At 44.3% G+C, this 26,940-nt stretch overlaps 1 protein-coding gene across 1 annotated transcript in view; it reads right to left on the bottom strand.

Annotated features, from left to right (window-relative positions):
- The window catches only part of PRKCH (protein kinase C eta), a 131,674-nt gene that overhangs the window by 91,082 nt on the left and 13,652 nt on the right, over positions 1–26,940 (bottom strand). Inside the window, exon 2 of the mRNA XM_069856831.1 lies at positions 9,952–10,015. Within this exon, the coding sequence (XP_069712932.1) occupies positions 9,952–10,015 (64 nt within the window). The remainder of the gene's footprint in view (positions 1–9,951; positions 10,016–26,940) is intronic.

The raw sequence follows: 26,940 nt of genomic DNA, 5'->3' as shown, positions 1-26,940 counted from the left end.
GTCACTTGGGAGAAGAGGCCAGCACCCTCGTCTCCACAACCTCCTTTCAGGTAGTTGTAGAGAGCAATGAGGTCTCCCCTCAGCCTCCTCTTCTCCAGGCAATGCTTGGCTTTTAGTGAGATCTTGCCCCACTCCAGTGAGAAGCAGGAATCGACTGCCACAACACCCACAACCTGCAGCAGACTGATGTTGCTGATCCTCCTTGTGTCTGCAGGGCCAGAGGGAACCTTGGTCCCCAGCAAGCACTAATAATGCATTAATATCTTCTAGGTAAACTGAGGTAATTAAGCATTATGGCACAACTGCACCCTCTCATGTCAACAGGTGCAGCACATCCACTCATGCACCAAGTCCAGTCCTTCTCCCCACAGCCGCCAGGTGACAGGGTCTTCTAGACACCCAGACACAAGAAAGACACTTGCCTGTGGTGGTACCACCTAAAGGAGGAGTTTCCTCCAGCAGCCAGAGCTACCAGACCTGGATATTAAATGCAACACAGCCTAATTTAGTAGTCAGTGAAAGTGAGGTTGAAAAAAAAAAAAGCTTTTCAGTTAGGTTTGGGGTTTTTTATCCGGTTTCTACTACAGATTGACAGGGTGGGCCTAAGTAAACTACTGGGGCTCTTGGTCAGCAATTCACCTATTTGACCAGCCAACCTGATGGAGGAATCCAGACCCAGGTACAGACAGAAGCAAGATTAAAAGAAAAAAAAAAATCAAGGCCAAAAGCACAAGTAGTAATAGGGTAGTGGGAATTGGGAAAAAAAAAAAAGAGGATGTGTAACATTATGCAGGTGCTTGAAGACCTGTACATAGTAAGGATAACTGGTAACTTTTTTAATGAAGAAGCTTGTTAATCTTGCGTTTGCTTGAAAGAATAAGACTGGAACAAGGTCAACAAGATTTGTCTCTGCCATCAACCTTAGGGCAATCAAGTACTGAAAAAACACACCGATATGGAAGGGATCTTAGATCTAAATAAGACACCTCCTGCTTACTGAATATTTAAGTAGAAGGTAGGCGTGTGCACAGGGATCTCTTATTATGAAATCATAATGAACCAATAAGAAAAGTTATTATCTTAGTTCTTTGTTTGAATGTCTATTAATACTGTATAATCCAACGCAAGCTGCGTGGGCTCTGTTGAACGCTCAGCACCTCATTCCGCAGAATTGAACAAACACAAATATCTCAATTTTGTGTGTAAATTGGGCTCGTGTACATTGGGTGAAGAGCTCTATTTTTGGAACAATAAAGTACCTTGCAAATTATGGTCTAAGGAATCCAGGACAACCATGTGTGCTGCTGTACGAGGTACCACCCTTCATCCCAGTCCAGGGCAGCATCCAGGTGCCTTGACGACAGTGGGTGCAGAGGGAGACAGCTGTGAGACAGCATCCCCCAGCGCAGGGAACAGCAGCCAGTGACAAGGCTGCTGTCATCATTCCTGGACATAAGATCAATCCTGACCTCCAACAGCTTCATGCTCTGCTCTTTCCAGCCCACACGTGCCACACTGCTTCACTGCAGCACAAACACCCACTCCAGCGTTGTCTTCCAAGGCCAAGCTGATAGATGTAAGCTCCTCTGGGAACCACCGTCAATTCTTCCAGGAATCACATTAAAATAAAGCAAAAAAAAAAAAAATCTCTGTTTCTCATTACGGCCAGGAACACTGAAATCCCAGAGCAGATTGCAAGCTTGCATATTTATATCTAGGTTTCAGAGTCCAGACAAAACACAGCCCACTAAGGAAGTAAAATTAACCCTGATATTGCTGTTTCATAGAATTATAGAATCATAGAATAACCAGGTTGGAAGAGACCCACCGGATCATCGAGTCCAACCATTAACTGTTTGTCACAGTTGGCACATCTTGGCAAGTCATGAGTTACTGCCAAAAACCTCTCTGCACTAGACATTCTGTAATAGCTGTGGAGTTCTTTTTCCAAGTAATAAAGGTGGTCTTGGGGATACGCAGCAGGCTGAGGTTCTGTTCACCTCCTGGCTCTGCATTGGAGTCCCTTCAAAACATCAAGCAAACCTTTTCATCTCCCAGGGCCTAGACCTTCCAGCAACCAGGAATTAACAGTTCTGTTTGTTTGTTTGTTTCCTGTTAAAATCCTTTTTTTCCTGTGAAAATTCAGGATTTAACAATATTGTCTTTTGTTTCTTTTTTTGTTAATGGAAGAGAAGAACGTGTACCATATGAGTGCCGGGGTGCAAAAATACTCGTGTTGTCTCTGCAATATTTAAATGTGAAATGTACTAGGCAAATTTTGAAGGCTTCATTTTTAAAAAAATTGCTCACACCATCCTCCCACCGTAAACTGTAACAATTATTCATTATCCCCAAGTTCATCCACTTTGTCTGCCTTCCAAGGCTGGGCTGGCTCTCACCACAATGACTCCTTCTCATGCCACTGTCAGTTTGAACAGGGCAGGTGAACAGCAGCTCGGGAAGACACAGTACAGCCCCTTCTCCTAATGGCCACTCATAGCCCAATGGATATCTCCCAGAACATCGAAAGGCTCACCCCTGTGAAAACGATCTCCAAGAGATCTTCGTGGTCTCTCTGACTTGGAAATTCTCTCCTGAGATATTCAGTGTTGCTGAGAAACTTGAACATTCTTGCGCTTAATTCATGAAGGCTTCATAACAAGGATAAAGCTGCTCTTGTTCCTGTTGGTTTGGCTGACATCTCTGCTGGGTGCAGGGTCACAGCATTTGACCTCCAGGAGAGCAATACTTCCTCAGGACTTCAAGATCAGCCTCTGTAATTGCCATTTGCTTTTTATCCTGATTGACATCTTCCAGCAATGCTGGGAATGCAGTGAAGTTCACCTGCCTCCCACACAGAGATGCACAGCATCTATGACCAACGAACCTGGTCTCTGCAAGGTCTCAGTCTTCTCCAGGGTGCTTTTAGAGTATATTTTCTTCTCTGTTGGACTCAACATTGTTCTGACCTATTTCCATCTGGAAGCGCAGAATTGAACCAACATGGAGCGCATCTGGAAATCCCTTGCTGGCAGCATGAACGTATGTGACAAGTGTAAAATACTGGAAAAAGTGTAGGCATTGGAAAAAAAAAATACAGGGATATAGAAAAACATGCCTCCTGCTGCTCTCATAAGACTTGCAACTAGACTTTAAAGACTTAGAGCAGACTGTGAATGAAAGATAGTACAACTCTCTTTCTCCTATTCTGCATTGATATTACTTATTCGGATTAGGAGGTTCTCTGGATGGTGGCTACTACATGCCTTAAAATTCTCCTGCTTGGGCTAGTAACTCAAAACAGAAGAGTGACCCAACTAGACAGGGGATGAGAACAGAGCATTTTTCATTCCTGGTTCCTAGTCTCCAATAGTTATTGCCTTAATTACAAAAAAAAAAACAACCAAACCAAAAACCAAAACCAAAACCAGGCTGAAAACAGTCATTATTGCAGTTTACAAAGGACCAGTAAACAACTTTTTACTCCTTCTTGTGCAAGAGCCTAATAACATATCTGCAAATAGTAAGAGAAGTTTTGTGAGGCTGAGGAACTGCATTACAATACCGAACAAGGATCTTCTCAGCACAAAGCATACATATCATTTGAAACATTAAGGCTGCAGATGTTTACTGAGGAAATGCTACATCTTAAGATAAAAATCACTTCACATTAGAAAAAATGTATTCTACGAAAAATGACAGCAAAAGACTGAGAGTCTTCATTCTTGAGAACAAACCACCCCAAACACATGAGGTGACAGTTGCAAAATAAAGAAGCATTTCTTGCTCTAGAGGCAGGTTCAAGCTCCCTTGCTGCTGCAAAGCCTGCCAACATTAAATATTTAGCAATGGGTGCTATATCTGCTCTACCAAGTCACTTAGCTTTTCAATATTCTGATTGTTCTATTTCTTGCCTAGACCTCAAATTAGTCTTTGTCTTTCCTGACACTGAATGAAAAGAAACAACCATTAGTTACCTCACAACCATGAAATTAAAATTGAACTACAAGCCAAAATTATCACTCTGATTGACAATGTGAAAAAAAAAATTAAAAGGCAAATTGCAAGACTTAGAAGCACAAAAATAGAAGAACTTTATTTTCTACAGGGCTTGCTTCATTCATTAATTTAGGCAAATAATTAATGTGTATTAATTTAATTAGCTTTGTTCAAAATTAAAAGGAGCAAATAGCAAGAGAGGCAGCAAACTGAGGGCACAGCAACACACCTCGCAGGCAAAGGTGGGAGGGGATTCATCTTGATCTGGGGCTCCACTTTTGCAGAGGTGAGAGGTTCACACCATCCTCCAGGCACATACCTGGGGCCTCTTGGTGCCCAGCCTGGCCTCACTGCAGCGAAGCACCCTGACCCGTACAACATCACCTGCCCTTGTGCAGCACTACCCACAGGTCTCCAGAAGCACCAACAAGACAAGTAGCTCGCCCACACTCATTGTAAGGCAAGGCTTTTCATTTCAAATCTGTCACCTCCTGCCCAAGAAGAAAGTAATTCATGTCCTGCTCTTTCACTTCCACTGCTGAAATGGGTGTTGGGGGCAAAGAGAGACAAGTAGAGGAGAACAGGTCTGAATCTGTGGCACTGACACCAACTATGCATCGCCCTGATAGGGTCAGTAACTGGCTATGAGAAATATCAGCCTCAGAGACAGAGTTCTCAGCAGAGGCACCAGGTCACCTTCAACCAGAGCGAGGGGGACCTGAATGACACCCTGAGAGTACAGAGAGAAACGGAACTCCAGGAGAACCAAAACAGCCCCCAGTCAATGGTGTCTTCCCGACATGGTGCTCCCAGGTGCTTTCCATCGATGGTGAGGAAGAAGACCCTTCTCGGAAGCTGCCTACCTGGAAATGGTTATGGCCAAGCTTAGAAGAGGAATAACACTAGGGAACTTAACTCCCTACACAGAACTACTAATTTTAGAGAGCAAGAAAGCAGAAATTTTACTTTGAATGAACCCTGAAACAAAGTTGAGATCTTGTGGATTCTCACCCACATAGGTCATCATGGGGAGGGAGGCAGGACAATACCAGCTCACTTAAACCACAAGTCCCGTAGTCCCTAGGGCTGCGTAGAGTTGAACTGCCTTCTGATTGCTACAGCTTTGCTTAGTCCCACACACAGCATGCTGCGCTCTGCTCCAATCCTCAGCTCTGCAGCTGGAAATGTGCCTCATCCTTTCGGATGATGGACCTCCACCACAAAGATGGACCCCTCAGAGAAGCCAAATTTGTTTTTTTAAAAGGATAAAGAGCAAGGAGACACAAAGAGAAAGAAGCAAGAAATGCTAAAGACACCATCCGTGACAAAACCTGAATAATATCCAGATTAAAAAAAATCATAATTTTGATGACTTGAAAAAAAATCCCATTATCAGGCAGGTTTAGATATAGAAAATCCAGGAAATACTGAATACAATTCTTTGAGGGAGAGAGGTTTTTGGTGAAAAAAATCAATCCCTAAGCAATGCCAGAAGTCTGGCAGGAAAGAAATCAGTCCTCACCGTCTCTATAAAATAGCCTGGAGTGAAACAGCTTTTGGGTCAAGGAGGCAGATGGTTGGAGGAAAGGGTGATTTCCTCTATCCAAGTGGGGTGCTGGGGCCGCCAGGACCCAGTGCCAGCAGCAGAGAGATGGTCGTGCTTGAAGAGGTAATCTCCTCCCGAGGTAAGGAGATTTCCATTTTAATTTTGCACTGGTCACTTTACACAGGAAATGTCAGCTGAATGAGGGGAGTTAATATAATCACATATAGCTTAGCACAGCAACAAAACATCCAGCAGAGAAAATAAAGATAGGCAGGGGTAATTTCGCTAGACCTTCCTCACTTCCTATTGCTCTGTTCCTTTCTCTTCCTGAAAAATCGTATTTATTTTAACATGCGAATTGGGCATATTTCCCTGCCTTAAAACAGCATGTTAACACTGACGGACAGAAGAGCCAGATGGGAACCTATAAAGGAGTGACCACTTTCCAGCTGTATGTTTTCTATCCTGCTCTCGACCTGATGGTAGACAAATCACAGTATCATAGAATCATAGAATAACCAGGTTGGAAGAGACCCACTGGATCATCGAGTCCAACCATTCCTATCAAACACTAAACCATGTCCCTCAGCGCCTCGTCCACCCGTGCCTTAAACACCTCCAGGGAAGGTGACTCAACCACCTCCCTGGGCAGCCTCTGCCAGTGCCCAATGACCCTTTCTGTGAAAAATGTTTTCCTAATGTCCAGCCTGAACCTCCCCTGGTGGAGCTTGAGGCCATTCCCTCTTGTCCTGTCCCCTGTCACTTGGGAAAACAGGCCAGCTCCCTCCTCTCCACAACCTCCTTTCAGGTAGTTGTAGAGAGCAATGAGGTCTCCCCTCAGCCTCCTCTTCTCCAGGCTAAACACCCCCAGCTCTCTCAGCCACTCCTCATAAGGCCTGTTCTCCAGCCCCCTCACCAGCTTCGTTGCTCTTCTCTGGACTCACTCCAGAGCCTCAACATCCTTCTTGTGGTGAGGGGCCCAGAACTGAACACAGGATTCGAGGAGCGGTCTCACCAGTGCCGAGTACAGAGGGAGAATAACCTCCCTGGACCTGCTGGTCACGCCGTTTCTGATCCAAGCCAAGATGCCATTGGCCTTCTTGGCCACCTGGGCCACTGCTGCCTCATGTTCAGTCGCTGTCAACCAACACCCCCAGGTCCCTCTCCTCCAGGCAGCTTTCTAGACAGACTTCTCCCAGTCTGTAGCTGCACAGGGTTGTTGTGCCCCAAGTGCAGGACCCAGCATTTGGCCTTGTTAAACCTCATCCCATTGGACTCTGCCCAGCAGTCCAGCCTGTTCAGATCCCTTTGCAGAGCCTCCCTACCCTCCAGCAGATCCACACTTCCACCCAGCTTAGTGTCATCTGCAAACTTGCTAAGGGTGCATTCGATGCCTTCATCCAGGTCATTGATAAAGACATTGAACCGGGCTGGACCCAGCACTGAGCCCTGGGGAACCCCACCACGCTGTGCCCCTTACAGGAGTGCTACCCTTCTGCCCCATCCCCAACGTATGTAAGTAGAACCAAATAAAACTTTTTACCAAAAAAAACCCCATTATTCCCATAGCTAAAGAAAGTACAAGGCGTTTTCAGTTTGTCTGGAGCTAGATGACACCTGAGACCCTGTGAATTTGACTGCCCCCATAAGCAAAACAAGTAGCTAGGCCAAAAACCTCCCTGAAATGAATCACAGGATGGCAGCACGATGACCAGCAGCAGGCAAAAATCCTCAAACCGGTGCTTAGTGGAGCTTTCAGAGGCTTTTCAAATGAAAATGCTCCTGATGGCTCAGACTGACTCCATTATCCTTTCTGTCCCCCTGGTCTACTGAAAGTGGTAAGCTGCTAAAAAAACATGTTGGTGTCTTGAAGAGTCAGTCTACAGACACCGCCACATGGCTCTTCTTACCTGATGGAGTCTGGGGTTCTTTGCAGCACCACATCATGATTGCTGCATACTTTTCAGAGCAGGAAACGCACTAGAATTATACACTTAAGCATTTATAAGACAAAAGAAAATGATCTAACCCTTAATGCCCTAACCATTGTATTACCTGAAACTCCAAGTGAGTCTACATGCCACCCTGATGGGGTTTAAATGCAAACTACTAACCCAGGCAGTTGGGGTTTATGTGTACCCATAGACAAGCAAAGCCTTCAAGTGGTCTATGCTGTGTTAGCCATAACTAGCAGGGTGATGTGGTAGCAGATGCCTCACAGATTAGGGCAAAGAAGTGGGAAGCACTTTTTGCGCAAGTTGTGAGTTATTTTCAGATGTCTTTCCAAAAATCTTAAATTTCAAATACAATTCTGAGCCTCCACATTTCAAGAAAAAAAAAAAAGAGAGAGAGAGAGAAAACCAGAATAAAACATGATGGTATGAAAGAGATTTCACTGTTTTTCAGAAGGAAACTTCTCCCTGAGCAACACGATTGGGAGAAGTTAGTACCTGCATTCAGGCTTGCCCTATCTATTCTTAGAAACGCTAAATGTGACCACACATGGGACTATCCAGTCAATAAAACCCCCGAGAGGCACCTTTCATCTTCCCGCTCCATAACTCCACACATCCTCAATAACGACAGAGAGAAGTAAACCGTTTCCAACATTTCCCATTTTCCTCGGAAAGTGCAGTGGTGCAAACATTCGAGTTCTCCATCTCTCTTTGAGATCTTGTTAGCAACACGCCTTAAAGATTACCAGCATAAGTCTGAACCACACTTTGGATTTCCACTGAAGCCCACAATCCCTGCCCAGCTCTGCTCTACCAAGATGCAAACTGGCATGATGGTCGGTAAAAGCCTTCTAGATTCCTGACCTCAATTCAACTCTCTCTCCATCATCAGCTGTATCACAATCAATTAAAAAAGAGACCGCACCTCGAATCCTGTGTTCAGTTCTGGGCCCCTCACCACAAGAAGGATGTTGAGGCTTTGGAGCATGTCCGGAGAAGAGCAATGAAGCTGTTGAGGGGGCTGGAGAACAGGCCTGATGAGGAGTGGCTGAGAGAGCTGGGGATGTTTATCCTGGAGAAGAGGAGGCTGAGGGGAGACCTCATTGCTCTCTATAACTACCTGAAAGGAGGTTGTGGAGAGGAGGGTGCTGGCCTCTTCTCCCAAGTGACAGGGGACAGGACAAGAGGGAATGGCCTCAAGCTCCGCCAGGGGAGGTTCAGGCTGGATATTACGAAGAAATTTTTCACAGAAAGGGTCATTGGGCACTGGCAGAGGCTGCCCAGGGAGGTGATTGAGTCACCATCCCTGGAAGCATTTAGAAGATGGGTAGACGAGGTGCTCAGGCACATGGTTTACTGGCAGATAGGGATGGTTGGACTCAGTGATCCAAGAGGTCTTTTCCAACCTGGTGATTCTATGCTTCTAAGATTCTAAAGCCAATTTCTAATGTCCTTTTTGCCCCTATTGCTGCCTAATAGCCATGACCTATGGACCTGCAAAAAGTCCTCCACGCCTCCCTCACACACCTTGGCACTCTCTCGGTTCCCTAGTTATGAACAGAAATCTTCTTCCAAATTAACTTGAAAAAGTGATCTTCATGTCTCCATGAAGGCACAGCCTTCATGCCAAGAAATCATTTTCTCAGGCAGAACAAGAGAAAGCATTAAAAAATCCAGCACCCCCAGGCTGTAGGTAACAGGGAACAATGCAGATCCTATCTAGAATCTTGGCTTTTGTACAGAAAACACCCCCACCCAGTTTGTGGCCCCAGCTAAAACAAGTGAGAACCATGGTGTAGATCTGAAGAAAACCTATTCCTGAGCCTCATCCCAGATTTCTTGGGTTCCTCCAGCAGAGCTTATGTCCATGCTCATAGCTGGTATCATAATAAGGAACAGGAAAATTAAAAGCATCACACTATAAAATACAGTTACAGAGAAAAAAATCTGTCCAAATACTTTTTCAGAGTACCTATCACACTAAAAACATCTAAGTTTCCTGTGCAATGTTAACTTGGGAAACAGAAATGCACGTGAAGTAGATGGGACATAAAAATCATCCAGATGTTTTAAACGCATTCTATTTTAAACGTGCTCTGCATGCTCCTTAGCTTGCCTTTCACGAGCAAGCTTTCCCCCAGGTGGAAAGCATGAATGACAAAAAAAAAATCCATTTGAAGGACAATTTCAGATAAATAAACCAGATCGTGCTGGCATCAGCTCCCTGGGTCCAAAATCAGAGCAGCGGCAGAGCAGAGAGCGCACACAGTGTGAGCTGTTACCAATAGCCTCTTCCAGACTTCCCCTGTCACTCAAGAAATCTCTGGTGTGCAACAGTACACGGCCTGTGTGAAAAAATGTCATTCACTTATGTACTGCTTGCTAACTGATGGCAAGAACACATATCAGAGTCCAGCTCTTAATGGAAACAAGCCCAAAAGATTCCCTTACCTTCTGTGAAGCTGCCTGTAAGAGTTATGACAACAAACACTTTGCCTTCTGGCTCCAAATCCACCTGAAAAAGTAAAGGAAGCATTAGGAGATTGTTTTTCCAGACAGAATTTTGCATGATAAATCATAGAATGGTTTGGGTTGGAAGGGACCTTAAAGCCCATCCAGTTCCAACCCCCTGTCATGGGCAGGGGCACCTCCCACTGGACCAGGTTGCTCAAAGCTTCATCCAGCCTGGCCTTAAACACCTCTAGGAATGGGGCACCCACAACCTATCTGCCACTATTTGATAATACCTGAAGATCTATAGATGCTCACATGCACATCCTTAATTTAAAAAAGTAAATAAATAATCAAGCATCCATGGTTCAAATTGTTCAGCACTTCCAGGACAAAGAAAGAATCAAGTTCCTTATTTTTTATGGAACCCTGAATGTTGAATAATCTTCTCAACCTTACTAGAGGAAATAAAGATTCAAGGGGAGGAATAAAAAAGGAGAAATAACATTAAACATCCACAATTCTCTGAAAAGATGCACGTGCATCTGTTTGGTAAATTACATGCATATTTTCTCCCTATTATTTCTTATAGCAATGAAATTGTGCCAGTCTCTCAAAATACCATCAGCATTGGGGTAAAATCTAAGTTCTTACATAAATCACCTTTTGGTCTTAAACCACAGAAAACTGTTAGTGCTATTACCTAAGTACCTGTCATTTAATCTAAGTTAGGCAGAGATACAGAATATAATTTTAGGGATCAGAGATTCAATCTCAGTGTCGGTCAACCTGTCCTTGAAAGAAGGTTTGCATTTTTTTGTTAGCAGCTTTTTCACTTTTAGTTACATTTTTAATTAAAATCTTGCTTTGGTTTTTTTTGCTCACCAGCTAGCTTTTAGCAAAAATCACACCAAAGAATCCCTGAAGTTCAAATTAGGCTGTCACAAAGAAATATTACTTTTTAAAAGTGCACCTCTATACACCCCAATTTGCAAGGTTAAAATTGGCAAGGAGGAGCTTCACACCTCGTGGGTATCAATAAACTGGGCAGAACAGTAATTCTGAAAACAGAGCTCTCTGGAGGAATGACTAAACATGATCATTCAAACCCTCTCTGCTCTCATACAGCCACCTTTCCCTGGTTTGGCAGAAACAGAAACAAGTCTTCTACGTCAGCAGCACCGAGTCTCATCACAGCGATGCGTGATATATAATACACCTCAGTACGCACTGTGGACTAGAAAAATAACTCCTGGCCCTGCAAGAGAGGAGGATGAGCCCAGGTTCCTTCTTTTGTGTTCGACAACACTCGATGTATCCTGCCAACACTTTGTTTCTTCTCCAGTGTTAGCACATATCACATCATTCAAATAATTCAATGCTGCAGGGACCACCCTAATCCAGACAACGCTTGCACCAACCTTTCCTCTTAAGGAGAGAACATTTATACAGAGGTAAAAGAGAAAATCGAACCCTATAGATCTACAGGAGGAGCCAAACAGCCATGCTACAAATGGACAGCGATCATCTGCGTGGCTGTACGCAGAGGAAAAAGGTCCAAGCTGCACTGGCTCTGCAGTGTTAAGGTACAGCAGCGCCTTCTGCTAGCACCTCCACTTCCAGGAACGCTAACTGCAGCTTCGCCAGCACAAGCCGAGAGAAAACTATCTTCTGGGGTAAGTGAGGGGGAAGCAGAGAAAGCAGACACCATCACCGTATGTTTCCCTAGCCGAAAATTTGTTGTTGAAGTAGAAAAATTGTTGGGGGGAATTTGTTAGGATGGGCTAAGCTAATATTTTCAGAGGAAGGATGAGAGGACATCCTATTTACATGACTCCATATACAGCCCAGAAGTGAAATGTCTCTATCAATGGGATACAAAACAGAGAATCTAGAATTGCTTGGGGAAACCTCGTCAAAATGTTAATTTTATGGACACCATATTTCCCACTTTAAAAATAAAAAACAACAAAAACCCATTGTCCTCACAGGAAAATTTAAATTAAATATTTAGCTTTGACTCTATTAATTTTTGTGTTTGCTTGGGCTTCTTAATACACTGGCTTCAAGAAGCTGTGTTTGAACAGCCCTCAGTTTGCATTAATATGGAAGGCACTCCTCAAATAAACTTCAACTCCACTGATGCCATGCACCAATTTTGCTTAAGGTTCAGCTCACAGGGGAGACATGTGGCTTTGTACAGAAATGGTTCTTTCAAAAAAAAAAAAAAGTAATATACATACACATATACAGACACCCAAATTGATTTATGGGATATTGGGATTTCAGCTTTTATGGGAAAATCCTTACTTACATAGGTTTCCAAAAGCATTCTTCAGTTCATATCATTTTTCTGCCAGTCTCCATAGACAACAATACATCAGACTCCTGTTTTCACATTCACAAAGATTCTTTCCTCCCTTCTTCTAACACACATGGTCTCCATTGGGATATGGAGCAAATCCTCCACTTATTGTTTAGTCTTAAAAGTAAAGGTTTGCCAAGATACAAGCAGCTGGGTTGAGACTGGGAGATGCAACAATGGCATCATCCACCTTTGACACAGAGCACAAGTAAAAATTGGTTCAAACTCTGTAATACACCTTGTTCTCCACCCCTGCAAAAGGGATTCCCCTGCCCAGGGTAGCATAGTCTCACAAAACAGAAACAATATCATTTTGAAAGTAACAGAAGATTCACAAGTGTTATAGAAAGATCTCTCTCCCCTCCAGACTCCAAGATTAAGGACTAGGAAAGACCCTCCAGACTCCAAGATTAAGGACTAGGAAAGACCCTCCACAAACCAACCTGTAGTGCTCACATTACACCACAGGTCTCAATATAAAGGATCTAGCTACACTCAAGATCTTTTCATGGTGCATGTTAGCGTGATCTAATGAAATTATAACTGAAAGGCTCCAATGAAGACTGAAGTCCCAGGAGCTGCAGAAGTGGAACATCTTTGGCACACCAGCATCTCACTGGATGCAAGACAATGGTGGAATCTTGTCTTACACAAGAGATTAAATCAGTCTTAATAGCCTCTCCAGTCTTGAATTGAAGGCAACAGCAACAACAAAAGGTAAGATACAATTAAATTAAATAATTAAAATTAATAGACCACTGGTAAAAGTCTGGCTTTTGGACCTGTTGCGCTCTCCTTTAAAGCCAAAATTTGACCAGTTAAATAGCAGCTAACACAAAATCTGAGATCAACTGCCAGATACGTATGAAGTGTCCAAAGCAGAAAATAATCTCTGATCTAGAAAACAAAAAGGAAAATATTTGACTGTAGATCTACCCTCCCACAAGCCTGCTCGAGATCAGACGATGGAACAGCTGCCAGACAGCAACACCCACCTGACGGGATGTGCTTCCTTTCGCCAATGCATGGACCCCACATCCCACAGCTACACAACACAGCGGAAACTCGTGCTGCGGGCAATTAACACCTCTGAGCTCCACACACTTGCTGGACCACAACCCATGATGCCCATGCAGCCAGAGAGATGCTCACACGCTGAGCCGGCAAGCACAGCAAGCAGGTTGTTAAGTCCAGACCCCAGGGCTAACCTCAGCCACCCCTGGAGCGTGGTTCCCCATGTTCCTTCCCCTGCTTTACACCTTCATTAATGCCTTCACACTTTGCATTGCAGCTACAGAAAGAGCATACACAGCAAGACAGCTTTACCAACCCAGCAGGCGCCTGCAATGTTTGGGCTCAAAGAAATATGCCCATAATAATCTGAAACCAGATACCCACAAATGAAGTGTGTGGTGCCCCACTTCTCCCCTAAAAGGAGGAACTCCTAATATAAGCCTTCATTCAACCCCTTCAGTCAGTAAGGAGCCTCTATCACTAGCACCTTTCACAGACTGAGAGTAGTTCTCGCTATGCTCTGCTATTTAATAAGATTTGAGCACTTCAAAAGGAAGCAGCTGCCAAAGGACTGGCCCTCCAGCCACGGAAGGGATAACTCTACCTAGTGACGGCTGGCTGGCGGGCTCCGGCAATGTCAGTCCCTCCCAGCATCAGCAAACACCCTCGGGATCCAGCCCCACAACAGCAGTGTGGGTGCAACACAAGGACCACATATATGCCAAGTTTTGCTTCGCAGTTCTTCCCAGCATTCAGCTTCACATTTTAAGCTGAAAGAGGGCAGATTTACATTAGATATTCGGAAGAAAATTTTACAGTGAGGGTGGTGAGGCTCTGGTGCAGGTTGCCCAGGGAAGTCATGGATGCCCCATCCCTGGAGGTGTTCAAGGCCAGGTTGGATGAGGCTTTGAGCAACCTGATCCAGTGGGAGGTGTCCCTGTCTATGACAGCAAGGTTGGAACTGGATGACCTTTAAGGTCCCTTCCAACCCGAACCATTCTATGATTCCATGATTAACTGTGGCTCCTTAAAGACAAAAACTATGTACATACAGAGAAGAAGGAGCCCCCAAGTTATTCTTGATGAATTACTGGTCCAAAGTGGACCATGCAATCAATTGGTCAGAGATGCAGCTGATGCTGATCTTTATTCACAACTAAAGCAGGAGAGGCTTAGAGAAACTCAACAGCCTGAAGACAGCACAGATGATGCCAAGGGGGAATCCTATACCTCAATATAGCAGGTAAGCAGTACTGGAATGTAAACGTCTGTCTATATTTGACAACAATATTCAAAGAGCAATAAGTGATATTAAAAGAGTGTGCTTCTACAGAGAAAAGTTTCCTAACGCCAATATCTATTTGGTACAGGATAGCTTCTTTTAAGGAATAGCAGAATACTGCCTGGAAGGTTTAGTACCAGAACAGGAGATACACTGCAATGGCTAAGTCCTGCTGTATTGTGAGAAGCAAAGGGGAAGTCTGAATTTTTTGTATGCATGATATTGTGAACAGTATGAGGTACACCGGTCTCCAAATAAATCAAATTAAACTGGTGGTGTGCAGCACAATGAAGAGCCCGCGTGGTGCAGCATCACACCGTTGGCATGCAGAGCTGTAAACTGTGATCACCCTCAGCCCAGTCCCCCAGAGAACAACCCAGAGGGAAAACATTGACTTTCTGGCTGGTTTAGAGGTAACTCTGCCAAATTTCAGCTAACTGGGAAAGGGAAGTATGCTTATTGTTGCAGTAAAGCCATCAGTTACTGCTTTCTTCCAGCTCAAGGAAATGGAAGAGAGCATGTTCCTCTCTAGCACATAAAGTGGACAAAATCGACTTGGATTTGGGAGCTCAGGAACCCCCATAAGAACATCGCAGGATTTTGGCCGAGAGCTAAGCATGCACTTTAACTTCTCTTGAACTTCACAGCCGTACTCAAGAGAAAACAAGCACTGGAGGATTTTGACAAGCGAGATGGAAATGAGCAGGTAAGGCTGACGAGTTCAGCTGCGGTTTCATTACGCTTCCATTGTGAAACACAACACTTCAGCAGTCAGGCTGCACACAGGACCGAGGAGGACTTCGCTCCTAATTCAAAACCACTCACACAGTGCCCCATGCCTGAACTTGCTGAGATCGCGCAGCACTGCGTGACTTCAAAGGGAGCTGCAAGGGATCGGTTTCCCACAAGGAGGGGCCCCAGTCAACCATCTCATACACCTTCTTCAGAAATGGGCTGTACTAACACCCTTCCTGACAACTAGGCAGGTGTTATTAACTCCCCTTCTCTGCACTACAAAAAGAGCTAGTTTGGGAGTGAAGGAGGGAACAGATGCAGGGAGACCAAAACAGAGCCGCTTAATCATATGCCTTCACACATGTAATAAAAACTGGTAGCGCGTGATTCATCAATGGAAGAGGTTAGGAAAACAAATTCAGAAGGAGGGTAATCTCTCAGGCAACGTATCAACACCCAGCTGAAGCATCCACTGAACCCGAAGAGCAGGTAAAGTCAGTTGTCTCTGAGAGCCTGGCATGCCTCTCTGAAAAACTCACCAAGGATGGGAAGAGGCGGATCCAAAGGGTGGCTGCCTGCCTATGAGTCACTCTCCAAACGGAGACAAAGTGGACCTCCAGGATGAAGATACACCTTCAACGCTCTATCTGGCATGAGCACTGATTCTTTCAAACATGTTTAGAAGATTCTGAGACTCTGTCCCATTCTGTCCTCCCCCTGCAACTCCTTCCCCACAACAGACAATCCAGTCTGGGAAGCCTGATGGGAAGTATACTGAAATAAGTGGGAATCTTTTCATTGTCTTTGGATCAGACACAAGAGACGACTCCGACCTGGAGCCCGGAACATCTTCTCTCCCATTGCTGCTCCAGCCTTTCTTCCCCACAGGCACAATTAATAAGCATTCTAGAAGTACGACCTTTTTCTAAGCCGTGTCAATGCTGACGTGGCTTCAAAACCAGAACAAGATGGACACTTGCAATGAATAAAGCAAATATAAAAGCTACCTGGGGACTTAATTAGCTTAATTAAACAAGCAGCTATAGCTTTTGACTTCCTACACAATTTTTAAATTTAATTAACAGAACTGCATATATAATCATTCATTTGTAGAGGCAAATCCCAGGGCTCTGTTCAGTCGGAAGAGCTGAAAGTCTGGGTTAGTTTAAAGCTGTTTTTTCATATGCCTCTAGTAATTTCTTTTAATTTTTCTTGTTTAAGCTCCTAACAAATCATGCTTATGGCATGTCAGCTCTTTCTGTATTTCACTACGGTAGCACCTACAGCTGAGCATGCCTTTGTTGGACAGGTCAAGTAGCAACTTTCTCAGCCAAATACATGGTGTCTGGATTAATCAGTCCCTCTTGTGTGTTTTGAGCCTGATTGACACTTGTCTATCAAGTCAAGCATCTGAGAAAAATCCATAGGGCTCCCTAGTAAAAAGGGGATTTTGCACTTCCAGACCAACAGATTATTTTTCCTACAAATGCACATCATGTGATTTTTAAGACTCAAATCAGCATGCCTGAAAAAAAATAATGAAGGGCTAAGTACCTTCTCATTCCTGCAAAGGCTGGCAAGACCTACAGATGATACCTGGTCCCTTGAGGGTCAGCCTGGCCATCCCTTGGTATGGGAAAAAAGCTCAAAACTTCTGCCTCCTGCAAGTGACAGGAACTGTCAGAGTTCCAGGGGGAAAGAGAAACCTTCCCAACAACTCTTACTGCCGTATGTTTAACACTCTGGAGTTAAGATCACAAATGGGTGGAAAGTCAGTCTCCCTCATAACTCCTATAACCAGTTATTCCAGCTATTACCGTAATATTGTCATTCTAAGTTTTTGTTCCAGGACAGCTGTTTAAAATATTACTTTTGTATTCACTCAAGCTGCATAATTATAAGCTGTGCACCAGCGGTGAACAACCATGCGTAACTACTGACTCTTAGCCAATCCTGGGCTCTTTAATCAATTTTAGTCTGGTTTCATCCAACACATTACCCACCTCAACAACAGATTTGCTCAGGTAGGAAGAGCAAGGGCTGCAACAAGATTGAACTATTCTGTGGAAATTCCTGACAAGAAAATCTGCTTAAAGGGCTACAAATAAAATATAGATAAAAAAGGAGGTTTCAAATCTTCAAATAAATAAAACTTTCAACAGCATGAGCCAAACCCAGCTCTTACTGGAGTAACACCAACTTATATTGCTTTTGAGAAACACCACCTCTAAAACAATGAATGATTTACAAGCAATAGTTGCTGGCAACTGCTCTTTAGTATATGTGAAAAAAATTGTAGTGTTATAAAGCTAAAAAGAGAGAGACAGACACACAACTGGTTCTGGGAATATTAAAATTTTGTTCTCCCTATATTTTTAAAAGACTGTCTGGAGGGATCTATGATCTCTTTTTCCTGAATTACGTCGCAAGGGGAGGGAATCCAACTGTTTGTTTATCAGCCCTACAGTACTGAAGTGTTTCAAGAACCAGGCATCAACTCCAACAGCACCATCCTGTTCCTTCAGAAATTTATGTCAAACCTAAAATCAAATGGGGCCAGGGGAACTCTAACAGCTGCATATACACAGTGGAGTGCTTTCACCACAACCCCAAAGCAAGCACAGAACCAGAAATGAGTAAGGTAGTAAATTGGCTGGGAGGAAAACATGGAAGATGACCAGATCCTAGCAGTGAGATTCTCATTTCCAAGGTCATGGAACATGCCAAGTGTGGACAACTCTGCCAACCTGCCCCCAAAACAGCAAAGCAGATGCTGAAACTCCCATCCTGAAGCCTTCTCCTGCCAATTCACAGAGTGGTTTGTCGTCAGCCCTCTCCAGCCAGGCTTGTGGGTGAGGGCAGGCAGGTGGTCTCACACGCTGCTGCCAGCGACTCTCAAAGCAGTGAGCACAGCCTGAGCTTACCACAGGCGGCTCAGCCACGGTTGGGGTGCAGCCACGGTTGGGGCGCAGCCACACTGCAGCATGCAGTTTCCTGTCCTACACGGCTCCTGCAGAAAACCACCGCTGCCCGAGAGCTTCTGGGCGAGGTGGGTCAGCTGGTGGAGCAGCACTACCAGATATACAACACCGGCAGGCCAACGTCTCCCCTTTTTGGTGAAAGCCTTGGGGAGCGGAGAGGAGCCAGGTGGCAGAAAGCCTGCTCTGAACCAACCTCGTCTCCAGGAGACATCGAGTGGCAAGCAACTCTGCTCCACTTTCTCATGTGCACGACCAACAGGACCTCGTGTGCTCTGGTGACTGTACACAGCAGCCAGGGGAGATGTCAGGCAGAACACAAAACCTCCTCTGTGCCCCCTGAACAGCACTGCAACTGAGCCGACTGCAAAACACAGGACACCACTGCCCAGGGGACCTCTCGACACCTCTGTGCCCCCTCCCACAGCTTTCTCCCACAGCCTGTGCCACGACAGCCCACATGAAACCAAAACTGCGTGGGCAGGATGCATTCTGCCTTTCCCTACCATATGCACATGCAAGCAGCTCTAGCTCGGCTGTGCACAAATTACTAAACCTAGATCTTGCTTTGTAACACCACACCACCATCTCCAGTCCACCACCAGATTGTGTTTTTTAAAGTTTTTACTTTATTCAGAAGGGACGGAGGTGGGTAAAACACAGATTACTTTTATTTCCTGACAGGCAGGTACTCACATCAATGCAGGACCACTAAATTAAAGGGTGGCAAACGCAGGGCTTCATTTTGAGCTGTCTGAATGCTTGATCACAGCAAATGTACCCATGCACCCATTCGGTAGCTGGTATCAGACTATTGGCTTTGCATATGCAATGTATGGAAATCTGCCTGCAAACATCTATATATGCAACTGCAGATAAAAGAGACTGAAAGTGGGACAGGCTCCCTGCTCTTGAGAGGACTTAGGAGGTTTGACAAACAAACAAATAAATCTTCTATTTCTATTCAATCAACAATAACAACAGGTCAATCAATCTCAACAATCAGTTATTAGCAACAAAACAAAACCCTTTCAACAGCTATAGAGCCCCCGGGACACCTCTTTACTTTTACGCTCCAGACACGTAAATTACAAAGAGGTGATGCTGACATGTTTTAGCTCCCTCACGCATACACAATGCAAGAAATGCCATGTTATGAGATATAAACAAACATATTTTCTCACATATATTAAATCAGTAACACTTGGCAGAAAACTCAGGAAGTTGCGCCAGTTTTGCTATTTACAGTAATAAAGAAATAAATCACTGATGGGTGTCAAGCAGGCATGTTGGTGGCACTTCCCGTTTGGAAACACTCCAGGGGCCAAAGCAATGAGCTGGTGACAGGAGTTTCCTCAAAGTAAAACACTGACATAGTGGAGCTTATCACTGATGCAGCGTCCGCCAACAAGGGCAGGGCAGGTGAGTGCTTGTGAGGGAGTGAGCTCAGGTAGCCCATACACCAGCCAGCACGCCCCAGAGACCTGGGTTTTGACCAGAGAGAAGCAGAACAGGCACCAGATAGAAATAAAGAAGGATAAATAAAAAGATTGGACAGAGAAGCTATAATGAGGCTCTCGGTCTTGAGAAGTCTTCCAAGGCACGTCATTCACCTGCAGTTTCAATTAACCTTATTAACAAATCTAGACAGGCTTATGAATCATTCACGACCTTACATTAAGCAGCAAAGTCTGCATCACGGTCTGGGGTTCTCTGTTCAAGACACTCCTGTTGGTCATCCAAGGATTGTTACCACACAGCTACAGCAGGAAAGCACCGTGTAACTTAGGGGAAATCCACTGGGTCGTACAATGCCAGACAGGACCTTCAATATCATAGAATCATAGAATGGTTTGGGTTGGAAGGGACCTTAAAGATCATTCAGTTCCAACCCCCCTGTCATAGGCAGGGACACCTCCCACTGGACCAGGTTGCTCAAAGCTCCATTCAACCTGGCCTTGTTCATGGATCCAGCCCAAGGAATTGTGGAGCACTAAACCAACTGCAATAGCCTGCAAAGAACCCCTTTGCAGTTGTCTTCCCAGCACCTTGCTCATTTACATACCTCCAGTATAACATTTTCTTGTTATTCATAGGTTTTATTACATAATCTTAAACTTCTGTGTAATTCTTCTCATTCAAGTCTCTGTTAGGTATGTCACTATTTCTAAAATATCTTCCTACTACATATAATTCATTTGGTGTACTGCTGCTTTTCCATTTTTATCCAATAGCTGTTTCTTCTTTAGAAAACCAGGATGCAGCTAATGAGATTATGAACCATTAAAATCCATTAGTTCTCCAGATATAATCCATCAAATCTCTCAATATTGCAGGTAGAAAGGGGAAAGGTCACTCTGCTACTCCATCCATTTCTGATAGAGACTCACATTGGAAAAGCCAAGACCCATATCTTTAATAACAGTTAAAAAGTTAAGTTGTGGTAGTATAGCAGAAGGCAATCTGCTGGAAAGGTCCAGCTATTCATGGTGCTCGGTCATTACTCATGGGTGCTGTAAAATAAAAACAGGATCCTGGAGTGAGATGAGATAAGCATCTCGTTGCCTGCAGCTTGATGGCAGGAAGGTGGAGTTCGGTGATACCAAGATTCAAATGCAAACCAAAAACTCTGCAAAGGGCTTGATTTGTAGGCACCTACCCTCCTCTTCCCTTCAACACTGAGCATCTAAAAGATCTGTGCTTAGCACAGGGCCTTGCAATACCCAATGCTACCTGTGCTCTTGGCAAATGTTTTCTGTGCTGTGCAAGTGGCCAAGAGCTATCTGTCCCGATCATCGCTCACCTATCTCAGCTGGACTTCCAGCGCTGTCATGGGACTACACTGGGGATAGCAGATAACCCAAAACATGCATGGTAGAGCTAAGGGAACCTCCACACGTGCTTTCAGCCAGGAAAGCTTCCCACACAGGCTGCCATCCCTTTGTTTCAACCCTGATATCACATTCCTACAGCAGTGCTGCTGTATCTCTCCTAAAGGCAACACGATGTATTAAACGAGCTGCATATATGACATCACACACAGCTGTACATTTTCAATCAGAGACCACAAAGCTCCTTTGGGTGCTGAGGAAAACTTACACCATTAATTTTATAGACAAGGAAAGCAACACATGGAGATGGCAGGAGCAGAGTTAGAATCAGTGCTTGTGTTCTTCAAAAGCCTAACCTAGCACACTGCAGGTACACTGCCTTCGAAAAGCTCTGCAAGGAAGACTCTGCAGTACCCATGAAAACCATGCATGCCTGGACTGCACCGCGGTCCCGATTCAAGAAGAGTCAATCACTCCACAGCACTAAAACCCATCATTCTTTGCAGCGACTACAAAGCCTTGCACTCAGTGCAGTGGAGTGGGGCACACAACACCATCACCCCTGTCAGCATCACAATGAATTAATTTATGCTCAAAATCAGGCTATCAGCAATATTTCTGATGAAACATAATTTCAAATGACGTGTCTCAGTGGCACTCCAGTCTTCAGAAGTACAGCTCCCATCATGGATATCCCCATTTAGGCTAGACATGAGGAAGAATTTCTTCACCCTGAGGGTGGGGAAGCACTGGAACAGGTTGCCTAAGGAAGCTGTGGTTGCCCCATCCCTGGAGGTGTTCAAGGCCAGGTTGGGCAGCCTGATCTAGTGGGAGGTGTCCCTGCCCATCACAGCAGTGCTGGAACTAGATGATCTTTAAGGTCCCTTCCAATCCAAACTATTCTATGATTCAAAGCCTTAACTGCATAACTCATCCTCAGTGAGGATAAAAAAGGAGGTATTAATTCCAGCAGCTTTCGAAACCTGGCATGGGCTGTAACACCACAGAGAAGTCTGAGCACCTACGCACTGACTTCCAGATCTCGAAATAATCACAGTGACTTCTTTCTTCTTCCTCTCACTTCCTCATCAGGCCATTTCTTAACAGTGAAACTATTGAGGACCAATATTTATAACCAGCCAGTATTAATCCACCACGTCTCCTCTCACACTCCATGTTGCAAGACAATCTGTTGAATGATTCGAGATGGAAGGAAGAAACACAAACTGTCAAATACAGGTGGTGTCTCACAGGAGAGAATCTGCGTGGGGCACAGGGAAAGATGGAGAGGAAGGTTCAAAGTACTTCAGCCCGCACACTAACCCCTCTCCCATTTGTTTCCAAGAACTTACGGGATTGTTTAACATCCCTGGTACACGCATCCCAGAACATCATGTAAAAGCAGTAGCAGTTTCTGTCCGCACAGCTAATTAGATGTTTCTAAAGGTACAAAAAGAAAAAAAAGGAGTGCCAAGGCATGCACTCCCTCAGCATTCCTGAAGGTATGATGCTTGCTCCTGATGTCCAGATGTTACTGTTCATGTCTGTGCTCTAATCCCATGAGGTCCAGCACTGGGAGTCATAGTCAAGTCTTTATGTAGCAAAAAGAATGTAGGTTGGGATCCAGTACGCAGCTGACAACACCCAGAAAGGACATGCCATTGCCAACGCTTGCTTTGCCAAGTTAGATCATATCCTATTTGCACAGTGGTTTTTGTAGGTTTGTTTTTTGGTTTGGGGCTTGTTTTTTCTGGGGTAGGGGGCAAGAGGACAATAAAAAATTCTGCAAAACAGCCACTATAAAAAAGGGCACATAGACGAGGTTCTTGTACTGAAGGACTCCGGGTTGTGCTGGTTTAGGCTAGGGTAGAGTTAATTTTCTTCATAGTAGCTGGTATGGGGATGTGTTTTGGATTTGTGCTGGAAACATGTTGATAACACAGGGATGTTTTAGTTATTGCTGAACACTGCTTACACAGAGTCAAGGCCTTTTCTGCTCCTCACCCCACCCCACCAGCGAGCAGGATGCTGGAGGAGCACAAGAAGCTGGGAGGAGATATGGCTGGGACAGCTGACCCCAGCTGACCAAAGGGATATTCCACACCATATGATGTCGTGCTCAACATATAACGCTGGGGGAAGGTTGGCTGGGGCAGGGCTGGGGGGAGGTTGCTGCTTGAGAACCAACTGGGTATCCATTGGTTTGTAGTGAGCAATTGTTTTTATTTGCATCCCTTATCTTTACTGGGGTTTATTGCTCTCTCTTTATTATTCTCCTTTTAATTACAGCTTATTATTATAATATTTTATTTCAGTTATTAAACCATTCTTATCTGAACTCATGAGTTTTCTCACTTTTACCCTTCCAATTCTGTTCCCCATATCCTGCGGGGGGTTGGGAGGTGAGCAAGTGGCTGTGTGGTGCTTAGTTGCCCACTGGGGTTCAACTACAAGAGTTGTATATTTGTATACAAATGACGAGGAAGTTAAAGAAAAAAAAGACCCAAAAGCCTGAAGCCATGCACTGCAATAAGAAACAGTCTGTCAAAGACCAGGCAATTTTGAGTCCCATCAAGCCTGTGATTACAGTTTTTCTCATCTATCTCACAGGAGAGATGATCTCACCACTCACTTGTGACCATATAGTCACAGCTGACTTCAGCAATTGAGTTGAGACAGGGAGGAGCTGAAAAGCATCAGCCTCCAGCCTTATCCAGGCCACTGGATGGGTGATAAGGTGCTGTGTCACCACGAGATGCTGTTCAATATCTGAAGGAGGATGCACTTCTGGCGTTTGCATGCAACTGCAAGCTGACAGGCAGCTTGCCGGCATCTACCAACAACACGTTGTCATGTATTTCCCTTTTTTAATATTTCTTTTTCCCTTTCCAAAGTGTGGTTTTAAGATGAGGAAGCACTTCTCAAACAACATGACCAAGCTGTACCTTGGATTAAAGAAGAAAATCAAGAGAGGAGCGGTCTGCTGGGAAAAAGGTCAGAACATGGTTGGAGTGGTTTTGCTCACATGTCAATTGAGAACATAATCTGATGCTAACCACATCCAAAGCTCACCATCACACGCAAAGTTGCACAAAATGTACTCTTCAAACAGAGCTTTTGCTGGAGATCTCTTCAAGGCCAAGCACATGGCAGCCCTAGACAAGCCAAGAGCAGGGCAGGCTCTGCTACAAGGCCATCATGTTTAGGACAACTGCTCTCATATTCCCTCCTTGGTAAATATTTAGTTTCTTTGTGAATGGAAGGCTTGGCATTTTATCTATGCCACAGCCAGTGTTGCATGTGCTTTATATTACAAACACACATGCTTCTAACTCCAGCCCACCAGCTAATATGTTTAAAAGTATAAATTCCCTTCTAGAGAGAAGTACTTCCCCACCTGAGTGGCACTGCTAATGTGGACCTTATGCTCCTCTTCCCGCTAAGAATCAGTCCTTGCTGAGGGGGGAAAACACTACCATTATTCCCAAAGCGAAGTTTTATTCACTCCAGGAAAAGACACATCAATTTTAGTCTTGTAACCTTAAACAGGGAACTTCTGCCAGCAGAGGACAGAAATCCCTCGGACAGCATTTATCTTCTTTCAAAATAAAATCAAATAACTTCCCTTTTTCAAGGTTTACCGAGCCCTGTAATATAAAGCCGAGAAGCCAGCCAAACAGTTCCTCCCCTCTATACAACCAGGACACCTAGTAATGACTTCAGGGGAAGAAAATGAAAGAGATACAGTCCCTCTAATAACTGCCATACATCCAGTGAAGCAAACTATTACGCTGCAATGCCCTAGGAGAGGGAATAAAACACCTAATGCTGTTCAACTCCTCCTATGTATGAGACCAGAGAAGATTACAGAAGTGGTTAGGTAGATCTTAAACTAGCTGAATTGCAGCTGCTGACTATCTAGGTCCTTGCCGCACCCTGCATGAGTATCAGCTTTTTATGAATCTAAAAGATTCCCCTTGCAGCCCAGCTGCTCTTGAAAGGCTTCTGGGACGTTATCACATGCAGCAATATGAAGTACTGCAGTGGTTTCAGGTACTGAACTAGAAAGTCTGAACAAGAAATAACCCACTGGAAAATTCATAGCGAGAAATGGAAAGATCTGGTACTCTTCAAATACCTCGATGTTCTGACTGTGGTTTTGAAGCAAGCCACAACACTGTCTTTTGTAAAAAGCATCACCATTCCTGTGGAAACAGTTGCTTAAAGTTGCTAGAAATGGAGTAAGAATAAATACTGTAGGTGAACAGAACTTTATGACAATACATTTACTGGCTGAAAATGTATATGTATTGTTAAAAGGTAAAAAAAAGGGTCCTGTCCTTATTGTTGTCAGTCAAAAAATCTACCAGGCACAAGGAGTATTTTTCTGCAGCTGAAATTATTACCAGAAAAAAAAACAAAATCACATTTCTCTGCAAATATTTTCATATGCCCAGGACTATTAACATAAGGAGACTGTTTAGTCAACCTAGCAATGAACCACAAAACTTACACTGAGAAAGTGTGGATGAGTTCTTTTCAAGGCCAGATAGAGTCTTTCAGAGCAACCTTTCAGGAGCCAAGCACAGGGGGTAGCAAAGGTTGTTTAAAACTAGCAAGCCTCAGTTACTCTTTTCTCACCTAATGTTCTTGTTCAAAACAGGAACAGGCGCTTCCAAAATGTTACTAAAATAAGAAGTGGCATTGCTTAAAAACAATGACTACTGCATATACATTGCGCAGGCAAGTCTTTTTTGCAGTAAGCTTATTTATATATAGAAATAAATCCACTGACCTCCTATTAATCACAAATACGCCTTTTTGTATTACAAAGGAAAATGATGAACTTGCAAGGACATAACAGAAACCTTCTGAGACTGCATCCGCATCAGCCAAAACATGTGACAACTTGAATGATCATTTTTTTCTCTTTGAAGAAAACTGCCCAAACTCTATAATTTTATTCTTGGCAAAAATCAGAAGAGTGAAATTTGAAAATGAACTACCTGTTGGTTTTTTATGTGGCTTTATTTCTTTGTTAGAAGATTCTTCTAAAATTCTGCAGTGTAAAAGTTCTTAATTCTAAGATCTTTGCCCAACAAACCAGTAACCAAAGGGAACACAAGCAAAGGGATTTCTCCTCATTACATACAGCACTAAACGAGAACTGAAATGAGCGCGCATTGTGTCCTACCAGCCCCTCAAAACACATGTGTTGACGGGCATTTCTACACTACGAGTAAAGACAAGGCTTTCAACACCCCTTCAGTGGAGCTCAGGCAACATCAGAGTGGGATGTTGTATGTGTCTAACATTGGTTGTAGTTACCTGCTGGAAAGAGCGCAGCAATGATTAAGAACTGATAAATCACTAAACAAGCTCTTCAGCAGATGCAAGAAAAAGGCAAAAGCCATCTTGGTATCAAGCTTTGAACAAAAGGAGTTGACTGTCCCCAGCCACCCCCAGAGCTTCCCCCACTTTTCTTCCGGCCGTCACCACTCCTCTGCAAAGGCAGCAGAATGGACGCTGCTTTCGCACGTCTCCAAAACCACAGTTCACAGCCCACCACATGAACTCATTCTGCCCTTGACTCATGTTTTCTTTAGCAAGCTTGGCTGTGAAATGGGGTAGGTGAGAAGCCCAGACACGAGCAGGAAATGCTTCACCTCCCCTGCTGCGCAGAGACTGCCCATGGGGCAGAGGAGGACAAAAACCTGCTAGGTATCCTCACAGATCTACCCTGCACCAACTGCCAGAGCTCACAAGTCACAAACCTGCCGAAAA

The sequence above is a fragment of the Phaenicophaeus curvirostris genome, chromosome 5 (genome assembly GCF_032191515.1).
Source record: "Phaenicophaeus curvirostris isolate KB17595 chromosome 5, BPBGC_Pcur_1.0, whole genome shotgun sequence".
Taxonomy (NCBI): domain Eukaryota; kingdom Metazoa; phylum Chordata; class Aves; order Cuculiformes; family Cuculidae; genus Phaenicophaeus; species Phaenicophaeus curvirostris.
Note: the sequence above shows the minus strand (reverse complement) of the source record. Positions and strands in the feature narration are given on the sequence as shown.